This window comes from Astyanax mexicanus, chromosome 20 (assembly GCF_023375975.1).
Source record: "Astyanax mexicanus isolate ESR-SI-001 chromosome 20, AstMex3_surface, whole genome shotgun sequence".
In the NCBI taxonomy this organism is placed as follows: domain Eukaryota; kingdom Metazoa; phylum Chordata; class Actinopteri; order Characiformes; family Acestrorhamphidae; genus Astyanax; species Astyanax mexicanus.
Genome location: NC_064427.1, coordinates 15,250,137 through 15,263,781, shown reverse-complemented (window position 1 = coordinate 15,263,781; position 13,645 = coordinate 15,250,137). Strand labels below are relative to the sequence as shown.

At 38.1% G+C, this 13,645-nt stretch overlaps 1 protein-coding gene across 2 annotated transcripts in view; it reads right to left on the bottom strand.

Moving 5' to 3' along the window:
* Positions 1-1,007: 1,007 nt before the first annotated feature.
* Positions 1,008-13,645, bottom strand: part of exd3 (exonuclease 3'-5' domain containing 3) — an 89,170-nt gene continuing 76,532 nt past the window's right edge. For both annotated transcript variants that reach the window (XM_022680931.2, XM_022680932.2), the window contains exons 19-20: positions 4,475-4,541; positions 1,008-3,221 (exon numbers count right to left, since the gene is read on the bottom strand). In XM_022680931.2, the coding sequence (XP_022536652.2) occupies positions 2,887-3,221; positions 4,475-4,541 (402 nt within the window). In that variant the 3' untranslated portion in view covers positions 1,008-2,886. The remainder of the gene's footprint in view (positions 3,222-4,474; positions 4,542-13,645) is intronic.

The window sequence follows — 13,645 nt, the reverse complement described above, 5'->3', positions numbered from 1 at the left end:
TACAGGAGGCTGGAGCAGTATTAGCATTAGCCGCTAACCACAGCGCTAACTCTTTCACTGTTTAGAGGTGAGTATATCAGAATGTAGTCTGCATGGAAGCTGCATGGAACGAACCGCTAGCATTAGCTGCTAACCGCTTACTCTAAATCTGTAAATCTAAGTCTACTTTAAATAAACTTTAAAATACTCACCCAAATAAACAGTTTTCAGGAAATCTGTATAGATTAACATCCAGCACTTGATTACTTTCACGTTTTGTTTACTTAGCGTTACCTGCTGAGTTAGAAGAAAAATATGGCCTGTTCTTTACTTTACAATGCATTATAAGCAGGTGCTTTTTATAGTGGAAAATACAATATATATATATATATATATATATATATATATATATATATATATATATATATATATATATTGTATTTTCCACTATAATAAATAATATTAAAATTTGATATAATAAAATCAAATTTATTTGTAAAGTGCTTTTTACAACTGGTGTTGTCACGAAGCAGTTTACAGAAACATGATCACAAGACAAAGAATCAGGCAAAACATTAAACATAGAAAATACAGAATACAGTACCCCCAGAACATATATAAACATATACTCTCTCACACACACAAACAGACTAATACACACACACGTATGTAGACTGCCCAGCTGATACTCTTAGTTTCTCACACAGTCACACACACACACACACACACTCGCACACACACACTCGCACACACACACTCGCACACACACACTCGCACACACACTCTTGCAGTGTTGAAGAATCTATGCAGCCCATCCTGTTTTGAAGCAGGACCTCGGAGCCAAATGCCTACCTGGCTTCAGTTCAGCTGGACAGCTCTCCTCTTGCACACTTGTGCACAACTATAACACAAATATAAACCGTGCACACTCACTACACACTGATACTGGTCTGAGAAAGTGATGTGAGAGTTTATATATCACATGTTACGGCTAATTAGTTTGTATCTCTCAAAAAATCAGGCAATAATAACAACAGGTCAAGACTTTAATCGATTTGTCTTTTTTAAACAGGATGTATGAAACAAAATAAAATTAACATTACACAAGGTAAAAAAAACAATCTAAAAAAAAACAGTTCATAAGACATAATAAAATAACCAGGTGTTAATAATGCATTATGAGCACTATTGAAAAAGCCACACCCCCAGAGTCCATTATGTCCATTATAAATGTTGTATGAATAACTGAAGCTCTATAAACAAAACTGAGCTCATATAAAACAAACAGCAGAGTTCATCAGATACAAACTAACTGCAGAACTGATTGATCTGAGTGATTATGTCTGAAAAAGATCAAGAATGGCACAACTGGTTCAATCAATAATGCTAATGTTGCTAATTGCTAACTACCAACAACATTAGCATCATATGGCTAAATTATCTTAAACATTTAAATGGATGTGAAATACAGGGGTTGGACAATAAAACTGAACCACCTGTCATTTTAGTGTGGGAGGTTTCATGGCTAAATTGGAGCAGCCTGGTGGCCAATCTTCATTAATTGCACATTGCACCAGTAAGAGCAGAGTGTGCATGTTCAATTAGCAGGGTAAGAGCACAGTTTTGCTCTAAGTATTGCAATGCACACAACATTGGTGCACGTCTTGCTGACGCATCTGTGACCAAGACAGCAAGTTTTTGTTATGTATCAAGAGCCACGGTATCCAGGGTAATGTCAGCATATCATCAAGAAGGACCAACCACATTCAACAGGATTAACTGTAGATGCAAGAGAAACTGTCTGAAAGGGATGTTCGGGTGCTAACCCGGATTGTATCCAAAAAACATAAAACCACGGCTGCCCAAATCACGGCAGAAATCAATGTGCACCTCAACTCTCCTGCTTCCAAAAGAACTGTCCGTCACCACAATAAATTATTGTTCTCTAAAACTAGGTGTTTCAGTTTAATTGTCCAACACCTGTACATTTTCAGAAAGTAGAATACAGAGCCCTTAGTATTTCCATCAGTTTAGAGGGGATGTTTAATTTAATCTAGGGAATTATTTTTACATTTGGGAAACAGATTGTTCATTTCTTAAATTCAGGAAATGGGTTGGTTAATTGAGAATATCGTTAAATTTAGTGAACAAATTGGTACTTGGTAGAACATTTATGGAACAATTTCTTAAATTGGGGAAACGTTAAGTAAGTATAGATGAAGTTAAAGTAAGGGAACAATTTATTACATTTAGGTCTTGACTTTGTGTCTTAACTGTATTGATACATTAGGGAAACAAGTTAGTAAAGTGAGGAAACAGATTGTTATATTGAGAGAATGCTTTATTAAATTTAGGAAACTACTTGTTAAATTGAGATAAAATTACTTGGGCTACTAAACTGAGAGAATCAATGAATGATCAATTTATTAGCAACATATTGTAAAGTTGAAAGAATGATTTATTATTGTAGCAGGGGCTGCATTATATTGAGGAAACAATGTATTGAATATTGAAAAAGGAACATCCATCTCTTGTTTTTTCTGAGTTTTTGGTCTTTAGTTCAGAGTCTGAGAAAGCAGAGAGATTCACAACAGGCTAAAATAGTCAATCCGATTTTACACGTTTATCCAGATCCTGATCAGAACTCAGGCTTTCAGCTGTTTCCAGAACAGCAGATCTGGAGTCAGTCCTGATCTGTAAATCTTAAAGTGAAAATCTGGCCAAAATAATCAAATGTAGACAAATTAACTCCAAATTTACTCTGAATTTAAATGCAGCTCAATGGTCAGAACACAGTTTGCTTGTATAGCGTCGTTCTGGACCTACTGGACCAACACAGGTAACGTACAGCCTGTGATAAAGAACCATTAGAACCACCCAGAACCACCCAGTCCCCGTGCTCCTGCACTACTGCTGCACTGCTCCGGCCTGGCTGCACGTCTCCCCATCCGACAGCTGCAGCACCTCCTGGAATTGGGACAGGACCCGGTCGTAGTGCGTCCCCTCCCAGAAGACTTTTCCGCAGCCGGTGCAGACGAAGAATTCGGGGATCCGCGGGAGCAGACCCGGAGGAACCGTCTTCAACTGGATCTCAGAACCGCTGTGGAACTGGAGCGTCTCCAGATCCAGAACAGACTGAGGAGCCCAGCGGCAGCAAGGGTTAAATATCTGAGCGTCTACTGACCTGTTACCCTCAGATACCCCCTGAGTACTGCACCGCTCTGACTCATCCTGAAGCAGACCTGAGAGAGAGACAGAGAGAGAGAGAGACAGAGGGAGAGAAAGAGAGTATTATTATATAATTATAATAATTGATAAGTAATATAATTATAATAATAAACATAATTATTCTTTTTGTTATAAATATTATTATGTGTGTGTTCATATCATTGTTGTTAATTGTTAAAATGCTTTGGCAAACTATAAATTACTATAGACACTATAAATAAATAAAAAATCCAGGATTTTTTTAATCGTTAAAAACAAAATGAAATGTGTAATAATCACTTGAGTGACGTGTGTGTGAGAGGAGGAGTTTGTCGAGTTTTAGTATTAATATATTTTTATGTAAACAATACAATTATATACCAATTTATGAACTTTTGGGACAGTATGGAAAATACAAATAAAAAAGTGCACTGCTTTACTTTGACTTTCATTTGATTGCATACTTTATTAACCACAATATATTTCAGTTTTTTTTTGTCAACGTATTTTTTACTTATTTTATTTTATGTGAACAATCTGTTTATTAGGGGTTGAAAATCACATACCAATGAAAAAGTAAAAAAAGCAGTAAACAGTAGAAAAAAAACAAATAAACAAAAACATACAAAAAAGGATATTGTAAAGTTCACAATTGAAAGCAGTAATACTTGAGGAAATGGCAAAAAACAGTGTTATAAAATATTAATCCAAAAGAGGTCTAAAGGGAATTCTAACAACTATAGTACTCTGTGGGCGTGGCTTAAGCTTTTCTTCTTAATGGCTTTATTTTTTTCTCCTTACATTACTTCTACTTATACTTAAAGTAGTTTTGAAACCAGTACTTTTACACTTTTACTTAAAGCGTAAAAAGCTTGAGTTGATTTTTAAATTTCTACAGAAGTAATTTATTAAACTCGAGCATCTATACTTCTACCTACAGAGTAATTAATAGAGATACTTTTCACAGTTTGTTGTTTTGTTGATATTAACTATTCATTTTAAATTAACACAATTAAAATTGAAATGAATGATTATTGTTTAACTGAATGAGGAATTGCCGGCGGCTTTGTTTGTTCCCATGTTTAATCAGAGTGAGTCAGAGATGATTCACTGATTCTCTGATGTCAGTTTGATTTAACTGTATGCATCTGAATTACAGTGTTACACAATCAGACACAGTTACTGTAAATACTGTAAATTAACAGCTTCCTCCTAAACATACTAAATGTACTAATTCACTCATTAGCACATCCTCACCACCATCACAGCCAATCAGCAATCAGCTCACCTCGTTTACTCAGCATCTGCGTCATCTCTTCTCGCGACACCTTCAAGTACTCGTTATTATTGCAGGCCTTTAAAAACAGAACAGAGAGAAAGAGGATTAAATCTTTTCACTTTTTGCATATTAATGAATATAAACTGTCTTCTAAATAAATCACTTTCACTCAGGAATGATGATCCAGGGCTCCTCTATTATATTAAGAACAGGAAGGCCGTCCAAATCAAACACACAGCGCAAAGTTCACACAATTCACAGCACAGATTCAGAACCGGCCATGTTTAATCATCAGCGGAGACACAGAGAAACAGAGGAACAGAGATACAGAGAAACAAAGACGCAGAGAAACAGAGACAGTGAAATGGAGAAATAGAGACACAGAGACAAAAAAACAGAGAAACAGGAAAACTGAGAAACGGAGAAACAGAGAAATGGAAAACAGAGACACAGAGAAACAGAGACACAGAAAAACAGAGAAACAGGAGAACTGAGAAACAGAAAAATGAGAAACGGAGACAGAGAAAGAGAAACAGAGAAAGAGAGACACAGAGACACAAAGAAACAGAGACCCGAAGAACTGGAGAAACAGAGACAAATAGAGACAGAGAAACAGAAACACAGAGAAAAAGAGACAGAAAAAGAACACAGGAAGACACAGAGAAACAAAGAAACAAACAAACACAGAGAAACAGAAGTAGAGAGACAGAGAAGCGGAGAAACAGACAGAAAAACAGAGAAAGAGAGACACAGAGAAACTGATATGTAATGAATAACTTTATGTATTTGTTCAGGGTTGTAATTTTACAGGCTGACGGAGACGTTTTTCTGCGGCGAGACGAGCGACTTGAGACCAGATAGATCACACATTTCACACAGCACTGTAAATCCCACGCTCACACACACACACACACACACACACACACACACACACACACACGTATACCAGTAGGTGTGAGGGTAGTGATACGTCGCGCCTCAGAGAGTTCACACCCCTGTGTGGCTTTTGTCTGGTCTGAGGACTCTTTCTTCACGACAGCAGTGTGTGTGTGTGTGTTCACTGTGAGAATGACCCCTCATTCCCCCCCACCCTCCAAACAACACCCCACTGCTAAAAGCCCTGTCGCCACGTCTGATCCCCACCCCAACAAACACATACACACACACACACACACACACACACACTCTGTTACAAACACACAAACACACACACACTGTTAAAAGCACACACAAACACACATTTAGCCACAGTGATCTGGTAAATAGGTTGCAGTTACCTTAAATTTACCCCTTACTTTTACGTTTAACCCATATGCTTAAAACTACATAACAAACAGTACTGTAAACACAAAAGCTGAATACTCTTTCAAAAGACCTTTAAAAGACTCTTAGAAACTGGAGCAAACTGCTACAGCAAGATGTCTGGCTGACCCACATGGAAACAGCAGCTTTAGCCTTTAGTTCAAATTAACATGATTAAAAACAGAGTCTCTGTGATAAACAGTAATAAAGTATAAATTCATTGATAAGATAAAGAGAAAATAATAAACAGCAGATTATCGGCTGCTACGTCAGGAGGCAGGCTATGTGGATTCTATGTATTTATATATGTCTATGTTATTATCAGTACAGTGACGGCAGCGCTCGGAGCTGAATCTAGTATTATGGGATGTAAACAGTGGTGTTTAGTAAGCTTTTTCTGCACTTTTTAAGTTATTAATGCCTTGTTTTAAATGTCAGGGCTCTCTCTACTTTGAGCTGGATAATGGTGTAAAAAGTGATTTATCAGGGTAAATTATGCCCCGTGTCGTCCAGTGTGTTTGAACAAACTGTTCAAATTTCTGTATCTCTGAACGCTGTGGGAGAAAGGAGGTGTGCTATTCATCAAAGGAAAGTTTGGTAACTTTTTATCATGTTTAAGTATAACAAAAGTTTTTTTACACACATTTTACACCAGATTCCTCCTTTAATACTCTTCAATTAGTATCCTTATCAGCAGATTTATCTTTTATCAGATATCTGTATCAGCCAGGAATTCCCTTATCAGTGCATCTGTAAGCAGAGTACATTCAATGCTTGTGTTAAAAAAAACGTTTACAGGTAGCATTATGCAAATGACAGTATATGCAAATCAGAGGCTACCAGTTTCCCGTCAGTGCTAGCTGCTGTTAGTTGTGTGAGAATAAATGGTATAGATAACACAGGTGTGTGTGTGTGTGTGTGTGTGTGCGTGTGTGAGGAACGTAGTGAGGAACGTAGCGTCCTTAGACTGAACAGATGCACAGCCTGACACCACACATATGCTTAACATGTCTTAGAGGTGACATGAAACGATCCTGTGTGTGTGTGTGTGTGTGTGCGCATGTGTGTATGTGTGTGTGTGTGTGAGACAGACACAGGTGCCCTTCGCAACCCCTTGTTGCTCACTCTCACGCTCTCCCAATTCCACCTTGGATGATCTCTTTTCTTCCCACACACACACACACACACACTGCGGTGGCGGCGGGGTGAAAATACTGGCAACTATTTACCCAACTCCTGAGTTTCCCATGCCAGAGCAAGTCAAAACCTGCTTGGGCAACACTGTGCGCTTATCCAGCACACACCAGCTTTACACCCTCTGTGTTCACCTCCAGCAGCAAGCACGCAACCCAGCACTCCCTCGAACACACACACACACACACGCGTGTTTCTGAATATGTGAGACAGAAAGAAATCTGTGACTAGAAGGAACCCTCCGGCAAATTCCCTACATGTCCAATACAACAACAATATAATACAGCTCTGTAAAAAAATAAGAAAACACTTAAAAATGATGTGTTTCTTTGATTTTACCAAACTGAAAACCTCTGGAATATAATCAAGAGTAAGAGGGATGATCACAAACCACCAAACCAAACTGAACTGCTTGAATTTTTGCACCAGGAGTAAAGCAGCATAAAGTTTTCCAAAAGCAGTGTGTAAGACTGGTGGAGGAGAACATGATGCCAAGATGCAGGAAAAAAAACTGTGATTAAAAACCAGGATTATTCCACCACATATGGATTTCTGACATCTTAAAACTACTTTATGAATATGAATTTGTTTTCTTTGCATTATTTGTGGCCTGAAAGCTCTGCATCTTTTTTGTTATTTCAGCCATTTCTCATGTTCTGCAAATAAATGCTCTAAATGGCAATATTTTTATTTGGAATTTGGGAGAAATGTTGTCTGTAGTTTATAGAATAAAACAACAATGTTCATTTTACTCAAACATAAACCTATAAATAGAAAAATCACATTAAAAAACAGATTTATATACTTATACTTATACTATAAGGCGCACTGGATTATAAGGTGCATTTTAAGAGACACTATAAGAAACTTCTAAATCAGCAGGTCTCACCGCTGGGTGGTGGGTGGGGGGTAACTAACTAAGTAAAGTAAAGCTAAGCTAAGTAAACAAAACTGTAATAAGAGAGTCAAACTTGCAGTGGATGTTAATCTACACAGATTTCTCTCCTGAAAAGAATTAGTCCAGCAATAAGGCTGGAGCATTAGCATTAGCATTAGTGGCTAATGCTGCCAGAAAGTAATTCAATGTGGAACCCTGAGTGTTCCGGTAAACCAGGACCATATTAGCGAGCGTTTCATCCCACATGGCTTATTTTAACAGCGCAAACACACAGACTACAGTCCAATTTACTCTTCCCTGAACGGTGAAAGAGCTAGCACTTAGCGCTGTGGTTAACGGCTAATGCTAATACTGCTCCAGTCTCTGTGCTGGAGAACTAAACTGAAACTCCTGTATAACTCTGTACTTCAGTGGAGTGGCTTTACTGCTCCTTAATACCTGACTGGTAGAATTCATACATAAGGAGCACCGGATTATAAGGAGCTCTGATGATTTTTGGGAAAAATTTAAGTATTTTGAGTGTGTTATATAGTGCAAAAAATATATTTAAAAAAATATCTAAATCTTGAATCTTGTAAACTTCAAGCAGACAGTAGGTACGTAAGTCATGCAGAACAGTAGCTGCACAACTTCAGACACTAATTTGGATCAATTTTCTATTATTATTTCTTTTGTTATAAAATTCCAACCAGGGAATAAAACACACTCTGAGCAACACGGCCTTGTCTTCTCCAGACGTTAACAAACAGCACTGAGCCCACATACGGGTTCAATCAACAGCTCTTTTACTCAATACGAACGAGAGAGAGAGAGAGAGAGAGAGAGAGAGAGACCGCAGACTGGTTGGGGTGGGGGAGGGCTGGAGAGGGAAAACACTTTCTGACTCAGAAGTTTTACCCCCCTCTCGCGTTCTCTCTCTCTCTCTCTCGCTCTGACGCTCCCATGGGAAAATCCTGGACTGCACACACAGAAGGCAGGACCCGCTGGGTCACATGACCAGGCAGTCGACCAATGGCGTGAGAGGGCTTTGATTCAAATGCAGAAGCAGGAGCAGGTAGTGTGGGAATAAAAGGTGGTGGGGGGGACTATACTGGACCTCATCACCCCCACCCCCCCACCAGACCACATCCTGATAAAGATCTACAGTCACGGTTAAAAATAGTAATGTCACCCCTAAAAATGTCCCCAATTTTTTTTGTAATTACTCATTTTGTGATACACCTGTTTATTTACTTTGGGTGAACTAAAACAGCACAAAAACAGAGAGGAAAAAGCCCAAATATATATAATTTCATGCAAACATCAAAAAACTATTTGCACTTTCTTAAAATTGTGGGTAAATAACTTTTAAGTGTTAAGCAGATGATTCTCGTTTAAACTCACCTGTGTGTAACAAGTAACAAGGTGTGGACAATATACTAAAAAAGAAATAAATAAATCACACCTAAAACCCAATAAAAAGAAGTGAAGTGCTGACCGGCTGTGGACTTGTCCAGTTTAAGAATGAGTTTTGCTTTTCTCTCTCTCTCTCTCTCTCTCTCTCTCTCTCTGTCACACACACACACACACACACAAAACATACAAAAAAAACACAGACTATTAGCAGTGAAAGGCCGCTAATGAAAACCACCTGAAGGCTGAGCGGACTCAAACTTTCTGTTTTCTGTTTAGAGCTGTGAGTGCGTGCGTGCGTGCGTGCGTGCGTGTGTGTTAAAATTGATTGAGAATGAAGAGCATTCACCCCGTTAATTGACAAATCAGCAGGTTAATCCATAATAATTTAAATTTTATAAAAGATAAATATAAAGATACAAGATAAAAGATACAATATAAAAATATATGTCCATATTGTAATATTGCACCCGGGTTTGTATGGAAACAGTTTAGCGTCTGTAGGGATAACCCTTAGCAGAGTACAACTTTTTTTCATATTACAGGTATTTAAATTCAGTTATCAAAATAAACTCAATTAGCATTTTTCAAAGTGTCCGGCAAATAACGTAAAGCAGCGTCATGTCGCAGAACCAGATAATGAAGATTTTTTGAGAAGATTACTTTATTATCACTTATATAAACCGAGTTTATGCAAAGTGACCATGCCAATACATTTCACCGTAGCCTAGTTTATATATTTGCATGAATAATTAATGAAATTACTGTAGAAACAATAGGGACAATAGAAAGTAAGTAGCACGATAGACACTTTTCTATCGTCCCCACGATATTAATAGTCATATCGCATAGCACTACTCTGAAGAATATTGAGATATAGGTTTCGATCTCATCTGTCTAAAAGACATTTTGGCATACTCAAATACATTTTAGCAAACTGCCGTCTACAATCTTATTTTTTTGTCTCTCTATCAGCCGTGTGTTCCTCCTGGAGCTTCTGCAGTAGCTTTTAACATCATTCAAACGTCCACAGATCATTGTTCATTGTTCATTCTGACACCCTGAGCCTGCAGGACAGCTTACATTTCTTTAGAACTTGATTGGGATTTCTCCTCCGTCCACGTCCAGGAAGGTTAGCTACAGCTATGGGTTGTGATCTTCTTGATTATGTTGAGCACTGTGGACAAAGCAACATCAAGATCTCTGGAGCTGGACTAACCTTTAGATTGTTGATGTTTTTCCACAATTTTGGTTCTTAAATCCTCAGACGAGTGTTTTTTCTCCCTTTTCTGATCTAGGACTGCAGTTTGCCAAAATGTATGTGAATATGGCAAAATTCTTCTGGGAAAATGTCTTCTACACAGATAAGATTAAGGTAAAGCTAGGGCTGGGCGATATGACTTTAAAAAAAAAATACAATATTGTGCAAAAGTTTTAGGCACCTGTGGGTTTTTTTTCAGTAAAGAAAAAGCTTCTTATCTGTGCAGTAAGTAATTGTTTATTATCTCAGTAAAACATATTAACTCAGCATTACAATGAATACAAACAAAAATCAAAAAGTTTTCTTTAAAACATCTCATCTCTACTCCTCATCTGAGTTTAATAGAGTTCTGGTTTTCTAGTTCTCATCATACTAATCAACACCTGGTTTGGTAAATTTTGGTAAATGTGGTAAATCAGGTGAGCTGCTGACGGAACTGAACATAATATAATATACACATGCTGGCTGAGGAGCATCCAGGAGAAATCTACACTTTGTTCTTCAGCTCGACTCACAGGATATAACATACTTAAGCTGTTTATACACAACACAACTTTAAAAAGACTCTGAAAAGACTTTTAACAGACTGAAGTCTGACACCCTCTCACATCTAAAGACTCGTCACAGATTTTTACTCACAGAACAATCACAGGCTGAGATTTTACAATGACTGGGGGTCACTAACTGCAACACTGCAACTCAATTCTTTCTGAGATTATTTCCCATCATGCTTCTGGTGGAGTTTACATACAATATATATTACATATTAAATTACAAATAATGTGTATATCTATGCTGTGATTTATCAGAGACTCACAACTTTTGTCCCCTTCAACGGTTTATTTTTCTGCCACACTGTTAGTTCTTGATATTTTTTAATAGAATATATTTTGTGTTCAACTCGTCCTATAGGCTTCATTATCCCCTTTTTTGCTACAATCATGTATAGCAAAGAATTACAGTTTCACTGCTGTACATTTGCCCTTTAGATAGCATTAATGCAATCAAGAATATCATTCTTGCAAAATGTGTATTTATTAAACTTGTTTCTATTAAAAAATAACACTACAGCACAATAAGACAAAGTAGTGCAAAATAAAATAACTTTAAATGTAATGAGTTTAAAATGATGCCTGTGTTTAAAAGTCTTTACATATTAAATAAGAACCATATAACCGGAAAAAAATTACTGTGCTCTTTTTTAAATCGTTTCCAAACAGTCAAGTGAAATACATTCTTGTTCTTCCTGTAGCCCTTCTCCTATTGACATTGTTCTCGTCACTATTTGCACGAGCCGGGTCTCAAGACTTGTGATAATATTAAACACGGTTGATTTTATCCCGACTCTGGAAATTTGTCTGTGACTGTAAAATCGCTTGAAAATCGTTAGTCAAACCTATAAATAGCAAAATCAGAGAAACAGATTTTTTTTTTTTATAAATCTGTATGTATTGTTATTTTCTTACACGACTAGTTTAGAGTTGTATTAGTGAGTTGAGGACGAGGGGTCTGAGGTTGTTGGGAGTGTGTTGGACGCTCTGGTTGAGGGGGACGTGGTGTACGATGGAAGCCGGTGCAGGGGACGGGGAGCAGGGACACAATGGGCTGCGAGGAGCTCTTTGTGTGGGCTCTGGGCTGTGGGCTCCGGGGCCGGCGCGGGCTTTATGTGGTTCTCTGGGCCTGAAGCTGCTACAGCCTTTCCACCTCCAGCTATTGATGGCTGGCCTCATCTCAGAGCGTCAGAGTGCAGCTAGCTCTTTAGCGCTGCTCAGAGCCGGGGATAATAACCCTGCTGCCCGCGGCTCAGAGCCACCATAGTGCACAGCTCTCTTTCACGTCTTTCACTCGCTCACCGGGGGGGAGGGCACTGCCCGTGACTCGCACATACTTGTGAATGCCATGGAGATGGAAGACTGGAATCTGGGGGCTTCTCTCAGCACAATGTAGGAGGTTAAAGCAGAGGGAACACTGGGAACATTATAAAGAGTGATGGTGGTTGAATTTCAGAGGTGTGAAAAGTTTAGATACTGGTGTTTAAAGTACAGTACAGGCCAAAAGTTTGGACACACCTTCTCTTTTTCAATGCATTTTCTTTATTTTCATGACTATTAACATTTTAGATTCTCACTGAAGCATCAAAACTATGAATGAACACATGTGGAGTTTTATGTACTTAACAAAAAAAGAGAAAAAAAAGTATATTCTAGTTTCTTTAAATGGCTATCTGATTACTGCTTTGCACACTCTTGGCATCATTCTCTCAATGATCTTCAAGAGGTGGCCACCTGAAATGAAAAGTTTTCCAACAGTCTTGAAGGAAGGAGTTCCCAGAGGTGTTTATTAGCACTTGTTGCTCCTTTACCTTCTTCACTCTGTGCTCCAGCTCACCCCAAACCATCTGGATTGGGTTCAGGTCCGGTGACTGTGGAGGTTCAGCTCATTTTTTGTTAAGTACATAAAACTCCACACGTGTTCATTCATAGTTTTGATGCCTTCAGTGAGAATCTACAATGTAAATAGTCATGAAAATAAAGAAAACGCATTGAATGAGAAAGTGTGTCCAAACTGTAACCTGTACTGTAGAAGTTCTGTACCAGTTAAAGAATCACCTCAAGCTTTTTATTCAAGTAAAGTGTAAAAACTACTTAAATTATTAAAATATATTCCCAAAGCAAGCCAATCCACTGAAGTACAGAGTTATACAGGAGTTTCAGTTTAGTTCTCAAACACAGAAACAGAAGATGTATTAGCATTAGCCGCTAACCCAAGTGCTAAGCGCTAGCTCTTTCACCATTCAGAGGTTAGTATTATCAGCCTGTAGTCTGCTGCTAACCCCAGCTAGCACTGCTGGAGCAGCATTAGCATTAGCCATTAGCTAGTCTGGATGACTAAATGCTGAGCCACACCAATAAGAGTCCTTGGGCAAGATTCCTAACTCTACACTGGCCCAACTCTATAACAGAAATATGTATGTTGCTCTGAATAAGAGTGTCAGATAAACAGAGGGGTGGGGGGGGGAAGTTGTGCACTATAGGAGCCTATATTAAGTTACTTTTATACTTTTAGTAGTTTTGAATCCAGTACTTTTACAGTACTTTTACTTAAAGAGTTAAAAAAAAGCTTGAGTTGATTC